This window comes from Lonchura striata, chromosome Z (assembly GCF_050655825.1).
Source record: "Lonchura striata isolate lonStrDom1 chromosome Z, ASM5065582v1, whole genome shotgun sequence".
Classification (NCBI taxonomy): domain Eukaryota; kingdom Metazoa; phylum Chordata; class Aves; order Passeriformes; family Estrildidae; genus Lonchura; species Lonchura striata.
In genome coordinates, this window is record NC_140740.1 from 83873359 (window position 1) to 83891290 (window position 17932).

Genomic DNA, 17932 nt, shown 5'->3' on the forward strand with positions numbered 1-17932 from the left:
TTTTGTAGGATGCTTATAAAACAAATGAATATTTTAGCACTTACCTAAAGAAATCTTCTCCCCTGAATCAGCTGGCAAAAGGAATACAAGCAGTGCTAAGCCAGATATGAGAACACAGGGAATGAGTAAGTTCAAGCCGTAGTAGAGGGTGCGACGACGCATGGTGATGGTGTACGTCACATCTGGGTATGGCTCTTTGCAGCATTCATAGTACATCTCATTCCTCTTCCCTGGGACACCTACAGAAGGGTGATCAGAACAGTGGGGAGAGGTGCTGGACTGCCAGTTATCTCCCTGGACTGGACTAAGTTTATGAAAAATGTGTGTCATCTCTGCTATTCTTGGTCCACCCTCTGTGTTTTCTAGGGTTTACTCTCATGCCTTCTGAGTCATTCAAACCTAGCTTAGTTAATAAAGCTAATCTGAGGCAGAACAAAACAGTCCTGGGCATCACAACCTCAACAATGTGCATTCTGCCTTTCTACATTCCGTGAATGGCAACATTCTGTTGATATGATATTCACTAGCACATGCAGCAGATTTTCTGCGTGACAAGTGCCACTGCTTCTTACTTTTCTGTGATCCTCTATACATATTTGCTCTTTTTTTTTTTTTTGTCAGAAAGAACAAACAGGCTTACTTTTCAAAAAGGTTGCCAAGTTAAGCTCAAAGTCTGTCATATCTGAAGTTAAAAGACATAGCTGTCCAATACAGATGTACTGCAGGATTGCCCATGATGGTCCCACTACAGAAGATTGCCTGACATGCTGCATAATGGGGACTGCAAGAGCATTGAAATGTCAAGAGAGCTGGAAGAAGTCAGTACCTTGTACCTTTCATGCCAAAATTCCTCACTTCTCTTTTGTTTCTGTGGACATGATAGATGATATGACAATGTGTGCATTTTGGCAGAGGCTCAGCAAAGTTTTTTTAAATTATATAGCCATGGCTTGCCTGAGGTGCTATTTAATGCTTTTGCTGTATGAGTTAAATAGGTCCCTGTTTTGTTCTCTCCAGTCAGGGTTTAAGGCAGATAAACCGCAAACTCTTAATCAGATATGCAAAGTTATTGGGCAAAAATACCCACTTTAAAGCTCTGAAATAGCTGGTCTTCAGAAAGACTTCACTATGGAGTCTTCTGGCTTCTCATAAAACTGAATATAATTTCTCAGGTTCCCTGAATGGTAAAAAATACTGCATGCAGCTGGGCCCAGTTCTGATTTCCTTGTCTGTATATCCAGACCAGAAGATAAAATGTATTTTTTGTAACCTCTCTTTGCAGTTGTCTAAGTTCCATCAATTTCTGTAACACTGCTTGTGACTTACAGCTATATAAATTAGTTCATAAAAACTTACTAGAAGTTTTCTGAATAACTAGTTCTGGACATAAGTTATTTTGAAACTGCAGGAATCTTCCAAAGCATAGAAGAGAGACATACTAATTTTGTATTTTATGAACTGGTAGACTGATTCTTTTCTGGGTGAGAAAGATGCATTTACATTAAAATGTTGCTGAAATACTTTCTACACCGATCAATTTTGCTGATGTATTAGAGTAAATGTGATAGTAGTGTTCCATGCACCTACATGAGACACATCCAAGTTTAGTACTGAAAAAATGCTCAGATGTGTTAGGACTAATAGTTTATGTAGTTCATTTATGTAGTCAGTGGCAGGCACTTGCTTCAGAACAGTGTTTTCAGACACAGTTCAATGAACATTGCTGAAAGGCTGTCTCTGATATGGAATTTTTTTTCCTATTTTTTTACTTCTTCTTAGATCTATATTTTTAATATCTGTATTCCATGTCCAATTGATTGATTATTTCTACCTATTGGAAGTTTGTCTTTGAAAATTAGACTACTGAAAATATGTAGGTTGGTTATTGACAATTTGTAGGTTGGCCAATTTACCCACTAAATCCCATTCTCCATTTGAGATGTAGTTGGAAATATCAGCCTCGAGCATCTGCAGGTCTATCAACCAGCCACTGTGAGTCCAGGAGCCAAACTTCAAATCACACTTCTGCACATCAAAGGGGAACCAGCGGACATCAATGTAACATGTGCTCTTCAAAATGCCTGTAGATAGAAATCAGTCACGATCAAGTATGTGCAGGGTGCATTTCATCTTACCCTTATCAGTCTCTGATTGTGAGCAAGTTTCTTCTGCAAAAATTCTGTCTGATACAGGCATGGGGTAGCCAAACAAGTACTGCAGGTGTACTGTCATGAGTGGAACAACCTCCCTTCCTCCACTAGTGAAGATCTCTCTCACTACATCCTTGAGGTAGGTTGCCTGGGACACTGTGGTCATCCAGGAGCAGTCCAGCCTGTTTTCCAGAGCCAGCTGGCCCTGGCAGATTATAGGCAATATTTCTTGGTCTGGCAGCAGCAAAGAGCACATCCCAGGAACTTACTGTGCTGTGATCAGCTCTTTGAAAGGAGCTCCTAGACAGGCCATGCCTCAGATCCATAGTCCTTTGAAAACACATTGTTGTCTGAAACCTTGTTCAGGGCCGGCCTTTATCATCTGTGTGGTAACTGAGCCTTGAATTTAACTCTGAATGTTAAATTCATGTTCTGGGATGCTTTAAGGGGTCTAATGGGTAAGGAACAACAGAGGAGCACCCATCAGGGAAGTCATTGCTGACCCCCACTGGGCCCTGTGGACCTGCTTGGGGACAGTGCTATGCTATCACACGAAGTTTGAGAATTTTTTGTCCACCACAGTGAGCAACTGTGGAATAGTCTGTTCTCTGCTCAGTCCTGGATGCTGGACCATGCAGACATGGAATCAGCAACACAGATTTAAAAGAGACTGAGACTAGGGCCCAGCTGGCTGAGACCAATCCCTGTTTGTCTTTTCACCTGGATTTTTAGCCTCAGCCTGGCAAGAAGGGCTTCAATGCTGAGAAAGTTCTACTCTTGGGGTCACCTCTGCTCACACACCTCTCCACACAACAGAGACCTAGCTGGACTGCACATGAAACATGATGACATGGTGCACAACACCTTAGGTGGGACTGTGGATGTTCTGAGCAAACTGCTCAAGAGAACATTTTACTACTTAATAAAGTGTAAATACTTACACTTAAGATAATGGACTTAATTTTTCTTAGTGGGTCTGTCCCATTATTAGACTGGTTGCAAAATTTCCACAGATGGCTTTTAAACACCTTGGTTTCATTCATGAAGGAAATCTTCTTGAAATTACTTGATTAAAAGTAAACAAACACTCTCTGTGCCCTACCTGGAGGAATATATTGGCAGGATCCAGAGTAATTCACCAGCACATTTGTATGAAATGTCGCATCAAATCTTTCATCTGCACTGTAACACAGTACAAACAAAACAGAGCAAAATAAAGAAAAAAGCAAGCTGATGTGTGAGTAAAGATGTAACTGTCAACATAGAAATAGCATTTTGGCTGAATTAAGTTACCACATGAAGTATCTACCCTTGATAAATATCTCAGTTCCTCCTAGTTACTGTCAGCCTGCGCCTGGGCAGGCTGCTTGCACGCTACAATGATCTCAAAGAAGTGAGAGGCAGAGTGTTGCATGTCTCAGAAAAAAGGCAGAAGGAAAAGAAGCAAAAGTGTCACATTAGCTGTATCCAAAAACTGGGCAGTTGGGACAACGAGGTTTTTCTAGGGCACCTGTCAAAATGAGGCAACTCACCACATAAATCACGTCATCTGTTACCTTACCCAGGTATCTGTTGTAACAGATGCGTTGTAGCTGCAATGGTGGTCTGACATAACAATTGTGCAGTCTCCCAAGATGCAGAGAGGACAGAGTTTGCTTCTAGCATTGGAAGAAACCACTGGGGAGAAGTTATTTTAGCAGCTTGTAGGAGGAGATTCATTGAAACTCCAATAGCAAAAGGAACCAAGAAAAGAGAATTTCTTTACTATTACAACAATTCTGAGAAAAGTAAAGGGGTAATGAGCCAGACGAGGACACAGTTCTTCAAAGAAGCAGGTCTGGGGGCTTGTTCTAGAGGGTCTCTTAGGAAGACATTAACCACAGAGGAATCCCCTGGCTTGTAGAGCCTTTCCTGTAGTGGCTATGTGTAGGTCTATATTGCATGGCTACACCATCCTACATACCCTGTCTTTCAACCAGATTTAAAAAGTTCAGAGCCTCCATTACTCTTCTGATCTGCTCTTTATCCATGTTTTGAGCTCTCAGTACTCAGTAATTGTCCCCAACACAAAAAGGGGATGACACTGAAAAGCCTAAGTCTATAATGAGTGATAATTATCTAAGACATAAAAGACAACAAAAAGAGGTTTTATAAGTAGAAAGGAACAAGGAAAAGAGGAAAGGAATGGAAAAAAACAGCAGGGTGCAGAGACCTGCAGTATCCTGTACGCCGTGTGCCTCACTCTTTGCATCTCATTCTCACACAGTGGCAGGAGCCCATGGCAGAACAGGGGATGAAAAGGTTAAGAAAATGTAGATAAGACAAATTCTACTCAGCAGAGCTGATGAAATTTACTCTTGAGAACTGAAAGGACTGACTGAAATACCCTCTGAAGCATTAACAATTATCTGTGGGAGCTTGTGGAGAAGAGGGAAGGGCACGGCGAATTAGGGGAGATCAAAGAGAATTCTGACTTCTTTTAAAGGTGAAATTATAGACACATCAGCCTAACTTCAAAGAAAATGGGGTGAAACATCTGGCACAGATTTGTGAAGGGCCAACTGCATCAAATCAATCTAATTTTCTTACTAAGAGGAGGCTGGTATCTATCTGAATTTCAGCATGTTTTTATAAACTATAGTAATATGGATGAAGCTGTATGCCTGCTTTTTAGATATTGAAAAGGAATAAAGAGACAGTAAGAGGCAAAGCTGAAGTAAAGAAGAACACTTAAACTATCTCGGTGTCTCCAGGCCTCCTTTGGATATCTTGTAGTGAGGGTTTGGAATGGAATACAGATCATGGTGAACTCTGGAAACTGACAAATGAAATTTAATCTATGTAATTAGAAAGTATTACCCTGAAAACTGTCAGAGAAAAACATAACAGGGAAAATCTAGTAAGATAGCAGAGCTGAATTACAACATCTGGGGTTTGCATTAGATCAAAAAATAAGTCCAGAATTAAGATATTATTAGAGAAAACCCCAAATCCCCTTGTCCTGAAAAGCATTAAGGAAACAGCTGTCTAGAAAGTTTCCACTTCATTCAACACTGCAGCAATGCTGTCTAGAGAGCTAGACTCATCTCTGTAGAGGGAAAAACAGATTAGAGAATGTTCAGAGTAGAAGAAGAATGACAGAGAAGTTTATAAAATATGTGATAACAAAAGTGAGATGAAAATCCATTTGTTTACTTCAATCAGAAGCATTATGACACATACAGGACAGTAGTTCTCCTGCAGATATGGTCATTTTGAAGAGACTGTCATAGCTTTCTCTCTGTGTTCACTGAGAAAAAGTTAAAGAAGACATCTGTGGAACTACAGCAAGGAAGAATAGACTGGCTATTAGAAAAATCTGTTAGCTGATGCTTGCTTGTTCTTGTTACTCTTTAAGAGTAAGACCAAATCCATAGAGGGCAAAAGGCCCATAGTATCAGTGAAGCATGGCTTATTATCAGCACATATTTCTAGTCTCCTACCAGCCATTTCACATCTTGCTTACCTGTTATACAGAAGAATGTCTGGTACCCAAATCTGGTCAGCAGGAAATCTCAAGTTCTGCACTCCTGGGTATTCATATTGATCCCAAGACAAGTAAACATCAACCCAGGACTGTTGACAAACACATACATCAAATTATATGAGCTTTTAAAAGTCCTCAAAGTTTTTTTAATATTAATGGAACAGAATCGATTTTGTCAATAGCAATAGCCACAGTATGATAATAGTTAAATGCTTGGTTTTCATTATTAAGAAAGGCTGGCATATATAGAAGAAATAATAATGTGACTACCGAAGGCAGTGTTTAACTCTTCATCTTGTGGCCAGAAGTCAGGCATCCCAAACATTTCCTGGTGGGCTGTCAGAACCACTGGCAGTAGAAACCTCCATGAGGTCTGCAGGTTTTGAAGTGAAGTGGTTTTTGAGGACCATGGTCTGAGACTCTCCGTTGGGTGGAAATAATTTAATCAGTTACAAAGGTTGGGTGACTCTTTTATTAACCACCTTGCTATGAGAGGTAGGCAAATGAACTTTATATGCCAAGGGGTTGTTTTTGATCCCTTCTCCTCCACCTCAACACAGTTAATTCGAGAAAGGTGCAGGAACAGCTTTTGGGAAGAACCTTCTGACTTTCAATGAAGCTCAGTGGGAGGCTTGCAAGGGAAACCTTAAAAAGTAGAACATCTCTGTGGAACATCTGAACCTGTGGAACATCTCTGCAAGGCACAGGACACCCACAGGCTCTGACCTAACAATCCTGTAGTCATATAGGTTTGTCTGGTTAGTTTTTGCCATATAAAAATGCTCATTTCTGCTGCAAATCCCAGCAGGTAGCTGAGGAAGAAACAGCCTGCTCAGCTAAACATATTAATATGAGATAGTGTTTGGATGTGAGAATCAAAGTGGAATTAGTTTAATCATTCAAGTCTCCCACTGTTTTTTCCTTCAAGAACCGCTTTTTTCCTGACCACAAACCCTTAAGGAGGTCTGTTTGTGCAGCATAAAAAACCACTGTATTCCTCACCACAGGCAGCCAGGCAGACCTGATAGGAAATTCTGTCTGCAAAGGAGGTCCCTTTCCCTAGTGAAGGTCAGTTTTGCTTATTCTGTGTGAGCATAAAGGTGAATCCTCAGCTGGAGCAGGTTGCAGAAGAGGGAGGAGGGATGTTTATGTATGTTTATGTAAAGCATGAGGGAAGTCAATATCCCAGGGTGCTGCCAGCAGCAAAGCAGCATCAGGCCCTCTGTGGTCCCTGGAGTACCCACCACCCCCTATGAGTAGTCTGCATGTGGTCTAGTGACCACTTCTGTGCTCAGGGACAGATGCCCTGGCTCCCAATTTCAGGCAGAGATGGGATTTTTCCAGAAGTGGCAATTGCAGGTGCCTGTCTTACTGGGTGTTTGGCTCATTCATAAGTCCCCATCACTGGGGGAGAGGCCTTGAGCCCCTTGGAGAGGGCCTTGAGCCCCTTGAAGATTCTCTTCTTAGCTATGACTCTTCTTAGCTTAGTCTCTTAGCTCTGGACTCTGTTATTAGATCACTACATCCACTGGCAAAACAATGCAGTTGGTTTCCATGCTCAAAAGGTCAACAGGTCTGTCCAAAGGATTAGTGTAGTCTCCTGAATTTAATTTTCCATTCTAAAAGGAGCACTAGGGAAATTTTAAAGGACTCAAAATGTCTCCTTGTATTGCATTATACATAGGCTATAAAATAGCAGTCTTGCTTTTCTGCTAAGAAATTTCATTTTGTAGTTTTCAAATTAGGGTTTCTTTACTGACAGAGGTTACTCACCATCTGCAGCCAAGCATTGGTGATCAACACCTGATTCTTCTCGTCCTTTGAACAAAAGAGGGTAGAAGAGAAAAAACAGGAAAAAAAGGATTAGAGATGGAAGAGTTTTTGTTTCTTTTAGAGAATACAGAGTTCTGGGGTGCATAAACCAAACTCCATGGAGTAGATTGTGAGCTCACTGGAGCACCACTATTTGGCCCAGACAATAGTGGCTCTTTTTCTTATCCTTTAAACCACAGACTCCCTGTGTTTATCATAACTGATCAACAATAGAAAGGAAAGTAAGAGATGATTTCTCTTATTTTTCTGGGGATGAACTCTTTACCAAGTTTTACCTTCTAGCTACTTGCTCAAAACAAGATGTTCTCCAGTACCACACTGCATATCATAATTGGAGAGATTTTATGTTGTACTTGCTGCCACTGCAAAGCAATGGTGAAATAATGCTGGAAGTGCTGTCCTTTTCAAGTGTCATTGCTATGTAACTTAGCTCTGGCTGAAGGAAAGAAAGAGCTGGCCTTGGGCAGAAGTTATCACTTGGCTAAAAGGACACAAATGCTGAGTGAGAGGGAGCTCACACAACACCTGCATAGAGCAGGAATCTGCAGGTTCATTCCTGCATGCAGAGGCCATGGGGAAGAGTCTCTTAGAACAGAAACAAAGATGCTCTCACCACAGAGCTAGTGCCCAAGTTTTTGGGGAGTCACAAGGTGCCCGGTTTTTTGCAGTTACTCTATAGGTGCAGGATGCTGTGCCCTGGGGATGTAGAAGCAGGGCTGCAGAGTCAGTGTGGAGCAGACACACAGGTACACACACATTACCACGGCCCTGCACGTCCCAGGAGCTGAGGCTGTGCTGCTCAGGGGAACTGGCTCACTGTATGCCCAGCTGTCCCATGTGTGTCCATGCCCTAGGAAGCTTACGTGTTTGTCTGCAGTGTTTCAGGTGGGAGATATTGCAATTGCAAGTTGCTTGGTAGGCATTTAAAACATACAGAGAGATCCCCAGACATGCATGCCCTCTCTGGTCATGTCCTTATTGCAGTACTTTGTCTCTAATAAGGTAGAAAAACCTAAACTCCCTTATTCACAAATAATGAGGTCCACTTGAGGTCTGCTACATTTATTCTGTCTTTCCTCCCCTCCTCCCTTCCTGAACCTTGTCTGTATCATGATCTCCGCTTCTTATATTTGGATTGTGGAGCTCCAGAAATACCACAACTTAGAAAGGGACACATTATTCACCTGAAGGATTCCTGATTGCTTTGGCACTGTGGCGAGAGTTGGGCTCTGCAACCAGGTTCTTGTCTCCAGGAAATGTAAACTTCAGACATGAAACAGGTCTTTGCAACAGTGATCCACACAAAACTGTCTATCACACTACCTCCTCTTGAGTCCCTTTTAAACCTGACTGCACTGCTTCTGCTGCTGTGAGATGCCACACAAAAATCAGATGTGATTTTATATTGTTATACTGATCATACATTTCCCTTTCTCCTCTCTGCTGCTCCAGCAAATGTATTCTCTCTATCCAAACTACAACCCACCTCCAGAGGCCTGGTCTTTCTGCACCCCCTTTTGTTCCCTTGGTTGCTGTGGTTGAAGCAATTGTAAGAAAATCTGCAGAAAAATAAGAAAAGGACTAGGCTTGTTGAGACAAGTTTTTTAGATGCTGAAGGATTCAAAAACCATCTTGAAAAATAAAATTCTAATGTAAAGAATAACCCCAGAGCTGGTAATTGATAGAGTCATCAGAGCGATCTGTATCCACTGACTTGTAAAATGAAAACAACCCAGAAACACAGTGGTTTGTGTCCCAGGGATCATCCGCCCATTCCTGGCCACCAATGACTTCTGAAGCGTCCTGTAGGGCTGGCCATCTGAATTGAGCACCAAGTACTAACAATATTTTGTGTTGTTAGCCAAATAATGATTTATACTTGTAAGCTGTGCATGTCCTCCTAACAAAGACTTTCTGTGTAGTGTTAAAAGAGCTTGAACAACATGATTAAAAAGCTGCTCAGCAACAATCAGCCAATGTCATTGCTGTACAAAACTAAGGATTTTCCCCATCCGCACTGAAACCTACAGGGAAGGGGAAGAGGGAACATTTCTCATTTTGTCATCTACATATGTAAACCTCATAGGAATGCATTAAAGTCCAATGTACATCTGTGAGGCTAAAAGTTTCCAGAATATGCAGATGCCTTCCATCAAGAGCCTTTCATATGTGATTTACAAGGAACTAATTTTTTTCTGGCACTGTAAGTTTACACTTGACAGCTTGCAAAGGAAGATACTCGGGCTGACTTCTGTATTGCACAAAACAGTTTGTTCTACTTACCTGTTTATCTGTGTGTCAGATACTAATGATTTGGCTAATCAGCTTTGATTCCAAACAATTAACCAGACAGGTATTTCATCTAGCATTACATTTACTGTCTTGGGTCTGCTTTGCCTGCTTTTCACAGAGCTTAGATATGTTTTGTAGTCAAAAGCAAAACTTACAGTTTTGAATTCTCAAATGCTTATATAGAGAGTGACAATGGTCTTCCTTATCTGATGTTTACATAGCAGCAAAACTACAAGGTCTAACTAGGGCTTTGTGCTGCTTATGTCTGTCTTAGCTCGGGTGAAAAAAAAGTCACTTCAGGATGTTTTCTTGGCCATTCAGGGGCTTTTCCTATCCTTGCCTTCAGGCTGCTGAGCTCTTAAATGGCATCTGATATTTTGGAAAAACACAGAAAATGCTTCTATATGGTCAACTGATACAGCCTGATGGGTCCTTCTCATTGCACAACAGAACAAAACATTTTTCAAAAAAGGATCTGAGTTTTCCAGAAGTACCTGGTTTGCAGAAGCAGCAAAGCTGACTTTACACTGGGCAGGCATTTGTCCAGGTGTATCTCTCCTGCTAAATCCCTTCTAGAGAAGGACCCTGAGGAACCAAGGAAAAAGTGCCTGCTGGGGCTGCCAAGGAGATGAGGGCCATGGGAACCTTGAGTTTGAGTCCACCCCCTGTTAGAGTGAGAGGCATTTCAGAGCTGAGGTGTTTATGGAGCTTTCCATCTTTGTGGTGGCCTACTGAGCCACGTAGCTTTGCATTCTCTAAGGAAATACTTTGGCCTTTGCAGTGGGCTGGTTACCTTGCCTTTGCAGAGCTGCAGAAGAATTACAGCTCCTGACGTCTTCATCATGACCTGTGTGCTGTATGCACCTCTCTAATACCTAGGAAAAGGTATTTTAAAATACAGACGGGACTGTATTTTTCTGTTACATGGACACTCACAAACAACCTGGAGAACGTGTGTGCTTTACTCTGTCTCAGGAGATCACTGGTCACTCAACTTTGCCTGAGTGAAAAGGTAATTATTGAGTTTGGAAGTGCTGGAGGCAGCTCCCTCATTCTGTGTCACTGGTTTATGCAGAGAAGTTTAAAGGTTAGTTAAGAGAATGCCTTTCCTTCCAGGAGAAAACTTGAATAATCTATCACACTGCTTTTTCTGTTCAAGATTCCTGTCAGCCTTGATGATGACCTTCCCCCTGCACTGGCCAGTTCTCAGCTCCCATCTTTTTGTTCAGTAAAGCATTAAAAGCAGCCCTGCAGAGATTCTGGGTGAGACTGAAAATTATTAGCTCTCAGAGGTGCTTTTCCATCATTCCCCTGGCAGTTCTCCTGGTTTGCAAATGCTCAGCTCAGACAAATAATTTTGTTTCTAGTATTTAAAAATGCTGGAAAAGCTGTGGTCACTAGTGAGTGGAACACTTGTTCTCTAAATCCTTCCTGTATTTATCTGGGTCATTTTCTCCCCTTTCTATCTCCAGCCTGACTCCAGTTAATCCTCTGCCCTGGATATCTGCTTATTCCTACAGCCACCTTTGACCCATGTGAAGTGACAGTTTGGTTTGTTCTGGTGCACATGCTGTGACATGTGAATGTTTTAGTTCAGTTTTCTTTTCCCTGCCCTAAATTCAAAGCTTACAATGTATACACATCTGCCTGCATTGTGCACCATTGCCTGTCGACAGATTCTCCCTTGCCAAGTCAACAACTAAATAAAATATAATTGCCCTTATACATATAATTACCTGGGTCATATCACCTGGACAAAAAAAACCCAAAGCCCTTCCTGGTTCAGTAGTCAAATCATATGATTACATGCCATCTATATAGCAAGGCATTTGTTACCAGGTGATCAGCAGGAGTCATTAATTCTTGCCCTCTCACAGAGCAACAGAAGTGGGAGTTGAATCAGCCACTGAGTTATTTCAAGATAATGATCAGGAAAGTCCCTAACTGAGCAGGTAACTTTCAGTAGTCATGTGCAACTACTTTGATACTACTTCAGGTAATCTTAAATATTTTTTCCCAATGTTTTTGTACCTGAAGATGAGAAGGGAAACAGTTAAGTGACATGAAAATATTGACATGGAGACTTGGAAAGTTTTATTAGCAGAGACAGTGATCTTTGAGTGGGATCTTATTCAAAATATCCACAGGAATTGATCAAGATTTCAAATGCTTGTATGCTCAATCTACAACTGCACAGGCACTCCTTTCCATTGCTGAGCCACCAATCTGTCCACAATTTTCAGCTGATTATCTAAAACTCGGCTCAAATGCAGTGAATGGTTGAAGGCTCACAGAAGCAGTAATTTTGAGGAGTGCCCAGGTTGCTCTGGGAACACTGAAGCATTCCTGGACAGCCTCTGTATTTCAGGGCTCTCATTAAAAACCTGAAATAAACTTGACATGGTAACACCAACTATGTAGGGGCAATTTAAGTTTAAATACTTCATCTCAATCCCTTTAATAAAGCACCCTCATGAGGCAACTGGAAATCAGGAGGGCCCAGAGTTAAGTGAAAGACTGGGAGAAATACAAAAATACAAAGGAATAACAAAAGAACAAACACCTGCTGAGTATTTTATTGCCCATTGAAATGAAGATACATCTGAACAAGTGTTCATAGATGGACATCTTCATTGCTCAGGATTTCTTCCTATGAATGGTTGGAAGTGATGTCTAATAAGTGTTTTATAATCTTGAATCACACTCCCATCTGATGCCACTGGCTTCTCCTTGAGATCATGCTTCTCCTTGGAGAAGCATGCCTTGAAGAGGAATGTGTCCTTTCACTGCTGACAAAAAGTGCAATCTGCCTTTGGTCTTTCCACTGTGTAGCAGCTATTACAAAGGCAGTGTTGTAGGCTGTGTAGGCCGTGTGGTCCCACTGTCTTTAACCACCCACATTCTTCTCCTCCCAGTTTAGAGGAGTTCAATTACATCTCTACCTGCTGCTTTCAGCAGTCTATTCACTTGCTTTTGAGACAGGAACTTTAAGTATTGGAGGTTTTGGCCCCTGTCAGATCACACTCTTCCCCTTACAAGCCCCTGAGTCTCCCAAGCCTACTTGATTTGTGTCTTACTTTCCTTAGCCCCCAACATCTTCCAATTTTCCAATTTCTATTGTAGTAAAAAAAAATCCAGTCTTGATCTTACTCTGCACATGTGACTTCCAACTACTGCCTAGGGCTGTGGGTGCTTGACTTAGGAAATTAATTTTATTTTTCTAGGTTGCATCTTTGCACTAGGACTGGTGTGAAATGTAGCAATGTAGCCTCACCAGTCTTAAGAGTGTTTGACTTCCAAGTTGCTCCACAAAGACATGCAAATCACAGGACTCCCTGCCCCCAGAGTTCTCTGGATCCTGGGAAGAGTGAAGCCACCCGCTTTGTCCCTCTATTACAAAGATAATTCTCATGGAAATCCCAGAAGCTAGGTCAGAGTGCTTCACATGGCCTTCCAGCACAGTGCTGCTCTCTAACTGCTTGGATAAACTGACATTCCTGCTTAGTTCCTGGGGGAAAGGCTGTTATGTCACCATACAAAAGCTGTCAGTCCTCCATTAAAATCCCAAAATATCCACACATGGCATGTAGGTGGTTTTTATATTCTCCAGGGTGGATACCTCCTTCTGAAGTACCCCTCCTTGTATTTTGTGCACAGTTGGCAGGTGCCTCAAACAAACAGGATTAGACACAAATCTTTATTCTAGGATATTAATTATTAATTGTCTTTTTCAGCATTCAAAATCACAAGGAAAACAGCAGAAGGATGGTTGAGAAAGTCAACCCTGAGCACTTACCCAAGACTCACACTTAGTCTAACTGCAAGCTTCCCTTTGATTTTTCTTTCTATATTTGCATGCTGATGTGACAGCACAGCAAAAATAAGGGAATGTAGGCATGTTCCAAAGCTCAAGTGACCTCTTAAAGCCTGTGATTAGGGATATAAAATGGGGGGAAAGGTTTTCACTCAGGAGCTGAACTCACTGTCTCTCAGGACTTACCCTCAGAGAACTCAGAGAAACTAAGAAATACTAGGTTCAAGGTCACCCCAACAGCTTTGGTTTAACTGTTTTACTGCAAATCTTTGATGCCTCTGATTAGTTACCCAAAATTAAGGAATATACATGAGCTCAAGATCGAAATTCCTACATCTAGAAACAACAGAGTACAGTCTTTTCACTGGTCAGACAGAAAATTGTTTAATTATCATGAAATGCCCAAGTTGGATGACCACAACCAAATTTCTCAGAAGGAAATCAGCCTTTCTTTTGTTAGAGCCACTGCCACTAAGTACAACTTGGGGAACCAAGATGAAAGAAAACAAACGATGGCATTTTTTCTCACTAAGTGAGCTGCCTCCACTCTGAGCTGAGCAGAGCAGAAGTCATACAAAATAAAAGGATGCCAGTAAGGTTCAGGAAATTAAAACTCCATCATAATATTTTATGCAAGCATGTGCAAGCAGTATTTAGTCAGGAAGCCATACTACCCATGGCACTTAACTTCATTGTGCTAGCAAATTCAGATGTTGCATGTTTAATTGGTTTAGTGAGACTGGTATTTTGATAATGTCTGGCACATAGGGGACAGCTAAAATAATAATTTATGGCTCAAATAGCCTTGAATTTCCAATTTTCAATATCCTCCTATGCTAATGGAGAGGAATTTTATTTTTTCTTCCTGGAGTTGAAAATCGGTTACACTAAGTGAGTTCTGTCACCAAGAGAGAGATTTTGGGATTTAACTCTAATGAATCTCTTGGTCTAGAATCCTTTCTGTAACTTTTCTGTCTGGAATTTTAATGATCTCGATAATGAATTGATTTTCAGCTTTTATAATGGAGTCCAGTCTGTTTTTCTTCTCAGTTGCACCATTTTGCATCAGCCTTGCTGCTCTGGTCTCATCGAATTATCTCTTGCAAGATGAGAGTGAGACAAAACTTTCCAGAGAGATATGTGGTTTGGCAGAGTAGGTCTTTCAAGGAGAAACAGAGTAAACATCTCTCAAAAAAGCCGTGCTGGAAGCCCACGAATAAATACAAAGGCATTATTAGGAAAGAAAAAAAAGAAAAAATAAAGATACTTTAATCTAGAAGAGCTGAAAGAGTCAGTTGAACGGTCAAGCTTGCATAGTTGAAGATATCTATCTGTAAAAGATTTGTACGGGATGTACTATAGGGATTATGGTTTAATCTAGTAAATACTGATACTATATTGGGAATAACAAATGAATTGGTGCTTATGTGCACTGCATATTTCTACTTGTTTCCTTGAATCACTTGTCTGTTGATCTGGGTTTCCTACATAACACTCAGCTTAGATTTTTGTACGTGTGTAAAAAGGATGAGGTGAATTAGAGCTAGAAAATAAAATTTGAACTTTCTAGCCTTTCAATACACCTCCAGAACCTGTCCTAGAAAGCTCATGAAACAAAATAATTTAAAAGCAAGGATATCAACTGCTAAAGGAATTCAGATCTGACAGAGATTTTGTGAAAAACCCAACAGCAGGAAGGCAGGATGCACCCCAGGGCCAGGCATAGCCTCCCCTCCTGCTTTCTCACCTTTAACTTCTGGCACAGTACACTGACACTGACAGTCAGCCTCTAGTTCTGGCAACTCCCACTCACACAGAGAACTCCCCAGCAAAAACGTCTGAGCTCCTGAGGACTGAGTCCAACAGTCCTATTATTTGATGAACAGATCACCTGAGAAATGAACAAGCTGGTGAAGGCAGCTTCAATGCCAACAGATGCCTGCATTTAAAAGTTGGTCTCTTACCAAACACTTCCTAAAAACCCCACAAACCAACTCAAAATAACAAAAACCTCCAACTCCTTCAGGGTTGTATTCTTTGATTTAGAGGAAACCAGTGGAAACTTAAATTTGAATCTGACGTTTTGATAAGATCTGGGTGCAGAAGCCAAAAATATCTATGCTGCTAAGATAGTATGCTGCTTGTAGTGATAGTGACTGCACTTGAGCACTTGGTGAAAGTACCTGAAGATCTTTCCTCTTGTTTACTCTGAACAGCAAGGCTCAGATCCAGTTTTCAGGGAAAAAACCCAAAGTGAATCTTTATTTTATTGTCCTACTAAACTCCTACATTACCTTGTCTTGCTGCTTTCCAAAAATGTGGAGAGATTTGACACACTGTAGCAACAACATCTGTAGTTTAAAAGTGAAATTGTTTGCAACCTTGTGATATCCCAACCATGAGGTTTGGGATAATCCTGAAGTCCCTAGGATGTACAATCATTTTACACACTGAGCAATTAAATCAAAATAGTCCATAATAATTTTTTCCAGACACAGCATTTGTTTTGAGGTTGTAGCCCAAAATACATGAAGATTATGTATTTTTTGGCTTCTGGAAGTGCATAATGACTCATGGATTGCTGAGGATTTTTTTCAGCACTTTTGTGCTTCCCACTGGTTACTTGTAATTCCTTTTTTTTTGTCATTATGACCTCTGACAGTGGCAGCTGGAAGGCTGAACATGGAGGAGGAAACTACTACAGAACTCCACCATATGCAGGGACCTCAACAGCTGTATTTTTTTTTTAATAACTTAACAATGAAACTACATATACACCCCTTCAGATAAGGTCTCCTGCAGATGCCAACAAGAGAAATTAAAACAATCATTCATGATGACAAATAGTTTTCACCTAGCAGCTTCCTTTCACATAGTGCCAAAGGAAAATGCTTGCATTTCCTCTGTTACAGAAAATGTCATGCCTCATTTCTTAATTACTCTACCCTCACCAACTGACTGGTCTCTCAGACAAAATAAAATGATAATTTTTGGTCCAAGTACACTTTAATGTCTACCCTTGCTTGGGTTGGCAGAGCTTGGCAGTGTCTGACTCTGTGATCTCTGTGAGAGGCATCACCAGCCAATGCCCTCCTGATGCATATGGAGTGCCTGGAGGTCAGGCTCCAAGCAAAAGTGACCCTCAGAAACAGCATACACATGAGGCAGCTCAGCATGAAGCTGTCCTTAAACACAGAGGACAAGGCAAACTGACCTGAGCCCTGCTGTTACACAGGAGCTGTAACTGTCCCTCTTTCTGCTCATTTGTTTCCTGAATGTAATGGGCCTGTCACGGCTGTAGTTATGAATTAATATAATTTTGGGAAAAAGTCCAAACCCCAAAGTACTTCATTTGCATTTGTCTACCACAACTATGACAAGTAGAGAATGTGTTCTTCTCAGCTTTGATTATGATGGCTGGCCTTGAATCCTAAAAAACATACATATCCTGTGTAGGCAAATACATGCACAAAGAAGCAGAAAACATAATCCAAAGAAGTCATGCTTTGACATTTTCTTTGATGAGATTTTTAGTTACTTGTACTACTGCTTGGAAAACCACAATGATCTCAGAGCAGTATTTTATCTCCATGTAGCAGTGTGCAACAAGATTATCACCAATGCTGTTCTCAGCAGCCTGTCGGCAGAAGTTGAATTTAGGATTCATTACATTTTAATATAGTATATGTAGGAAACAGACTTATGGAGGCATGTGATGTAACCTGTCCCAGACAGAAGTGCTCTAGATGTGATGCCAGGCCTTGGCATGGGTAAGGCACAAGGTCCTTTGAGTATCAATGGCAGACCCCTTCTCATATCCATGCACCAACAAAACAGATTTGTTTTCATCTTCTTCACATTGTTTCCTCCTGAAGGGAAACCAGAACAGGGTCCACTGTCTCATGCCCATTGCAGTGACTGCTTGCAAAGTATCTCAGTGAGTCCAGCAATGCTGCAGTATACCTTTCCACATGACACTTCCCTGAGCATGGAGTGCTTTTTTCCTCCCCAAGGAGTATGGTGTAAGAAGTGCCCTAATGCTGGGACCCTGCCTAGCACCCTGCTCTTTTACAGTGATGGACCACACTGGACACACAAGTCCTCAAAATGAGCAGCTTTTCACTTTGTTAATGCATACACCATTGCAGAGACTGTGATGCTGTCTTTCTTCTTCCCTAAGTGAAGAGCTGAGCACCAGATGCTTTGTCTTCTGTCAGGCAGGGCAGCTGAGGATGTGGAGTCTAAATAATAATAATAATAATAATAATAATAATAATAATAATAATAATAATAATAATAATAATTCCAAACAGAGAT

At 41.2% G+C, this 17932-nt stretch overlaps 1 protein-coding gene across 2 annotated transcripts in view; it reads right to left on the reverse strand.

Moving 5' to 3' along the window:
* LOC110472313 (neuronal acetylcholine receptor subunit alpha-7) overlaps positions 1 to 17932 on the reverse strand; it is a 59366-nt gene that overhangs the window by 21835 nt on the left and 19599 nt on the right. For both annotated transcript variants that reach the window (XM_077790282.2, XM_085567269.1), the window contains exons 3-7: positions 7450 to 7494; positions 5656 to 5765; positions 3253 to 3332; positions 1914 to 2081; positions 45 to 239 (exon numbers count right to left, since the gene is read on the reverse strand). In XM_077790282.2, coding sequence (XP_077646408.2) covers positions 45 to 239; positions 1914 to 2081; positions 3253 to 3332; positions 5656 to 5765; positions 7450 to 7494 — 598 coding nt within the window. The remainder of the gene's footprint in view (positions 1 to 44; positions 240 to 1913; positions 2082 to 3252; positions 3333 to 5655; positions 5766 to 7449; positions 7495 to 17932) is intronic.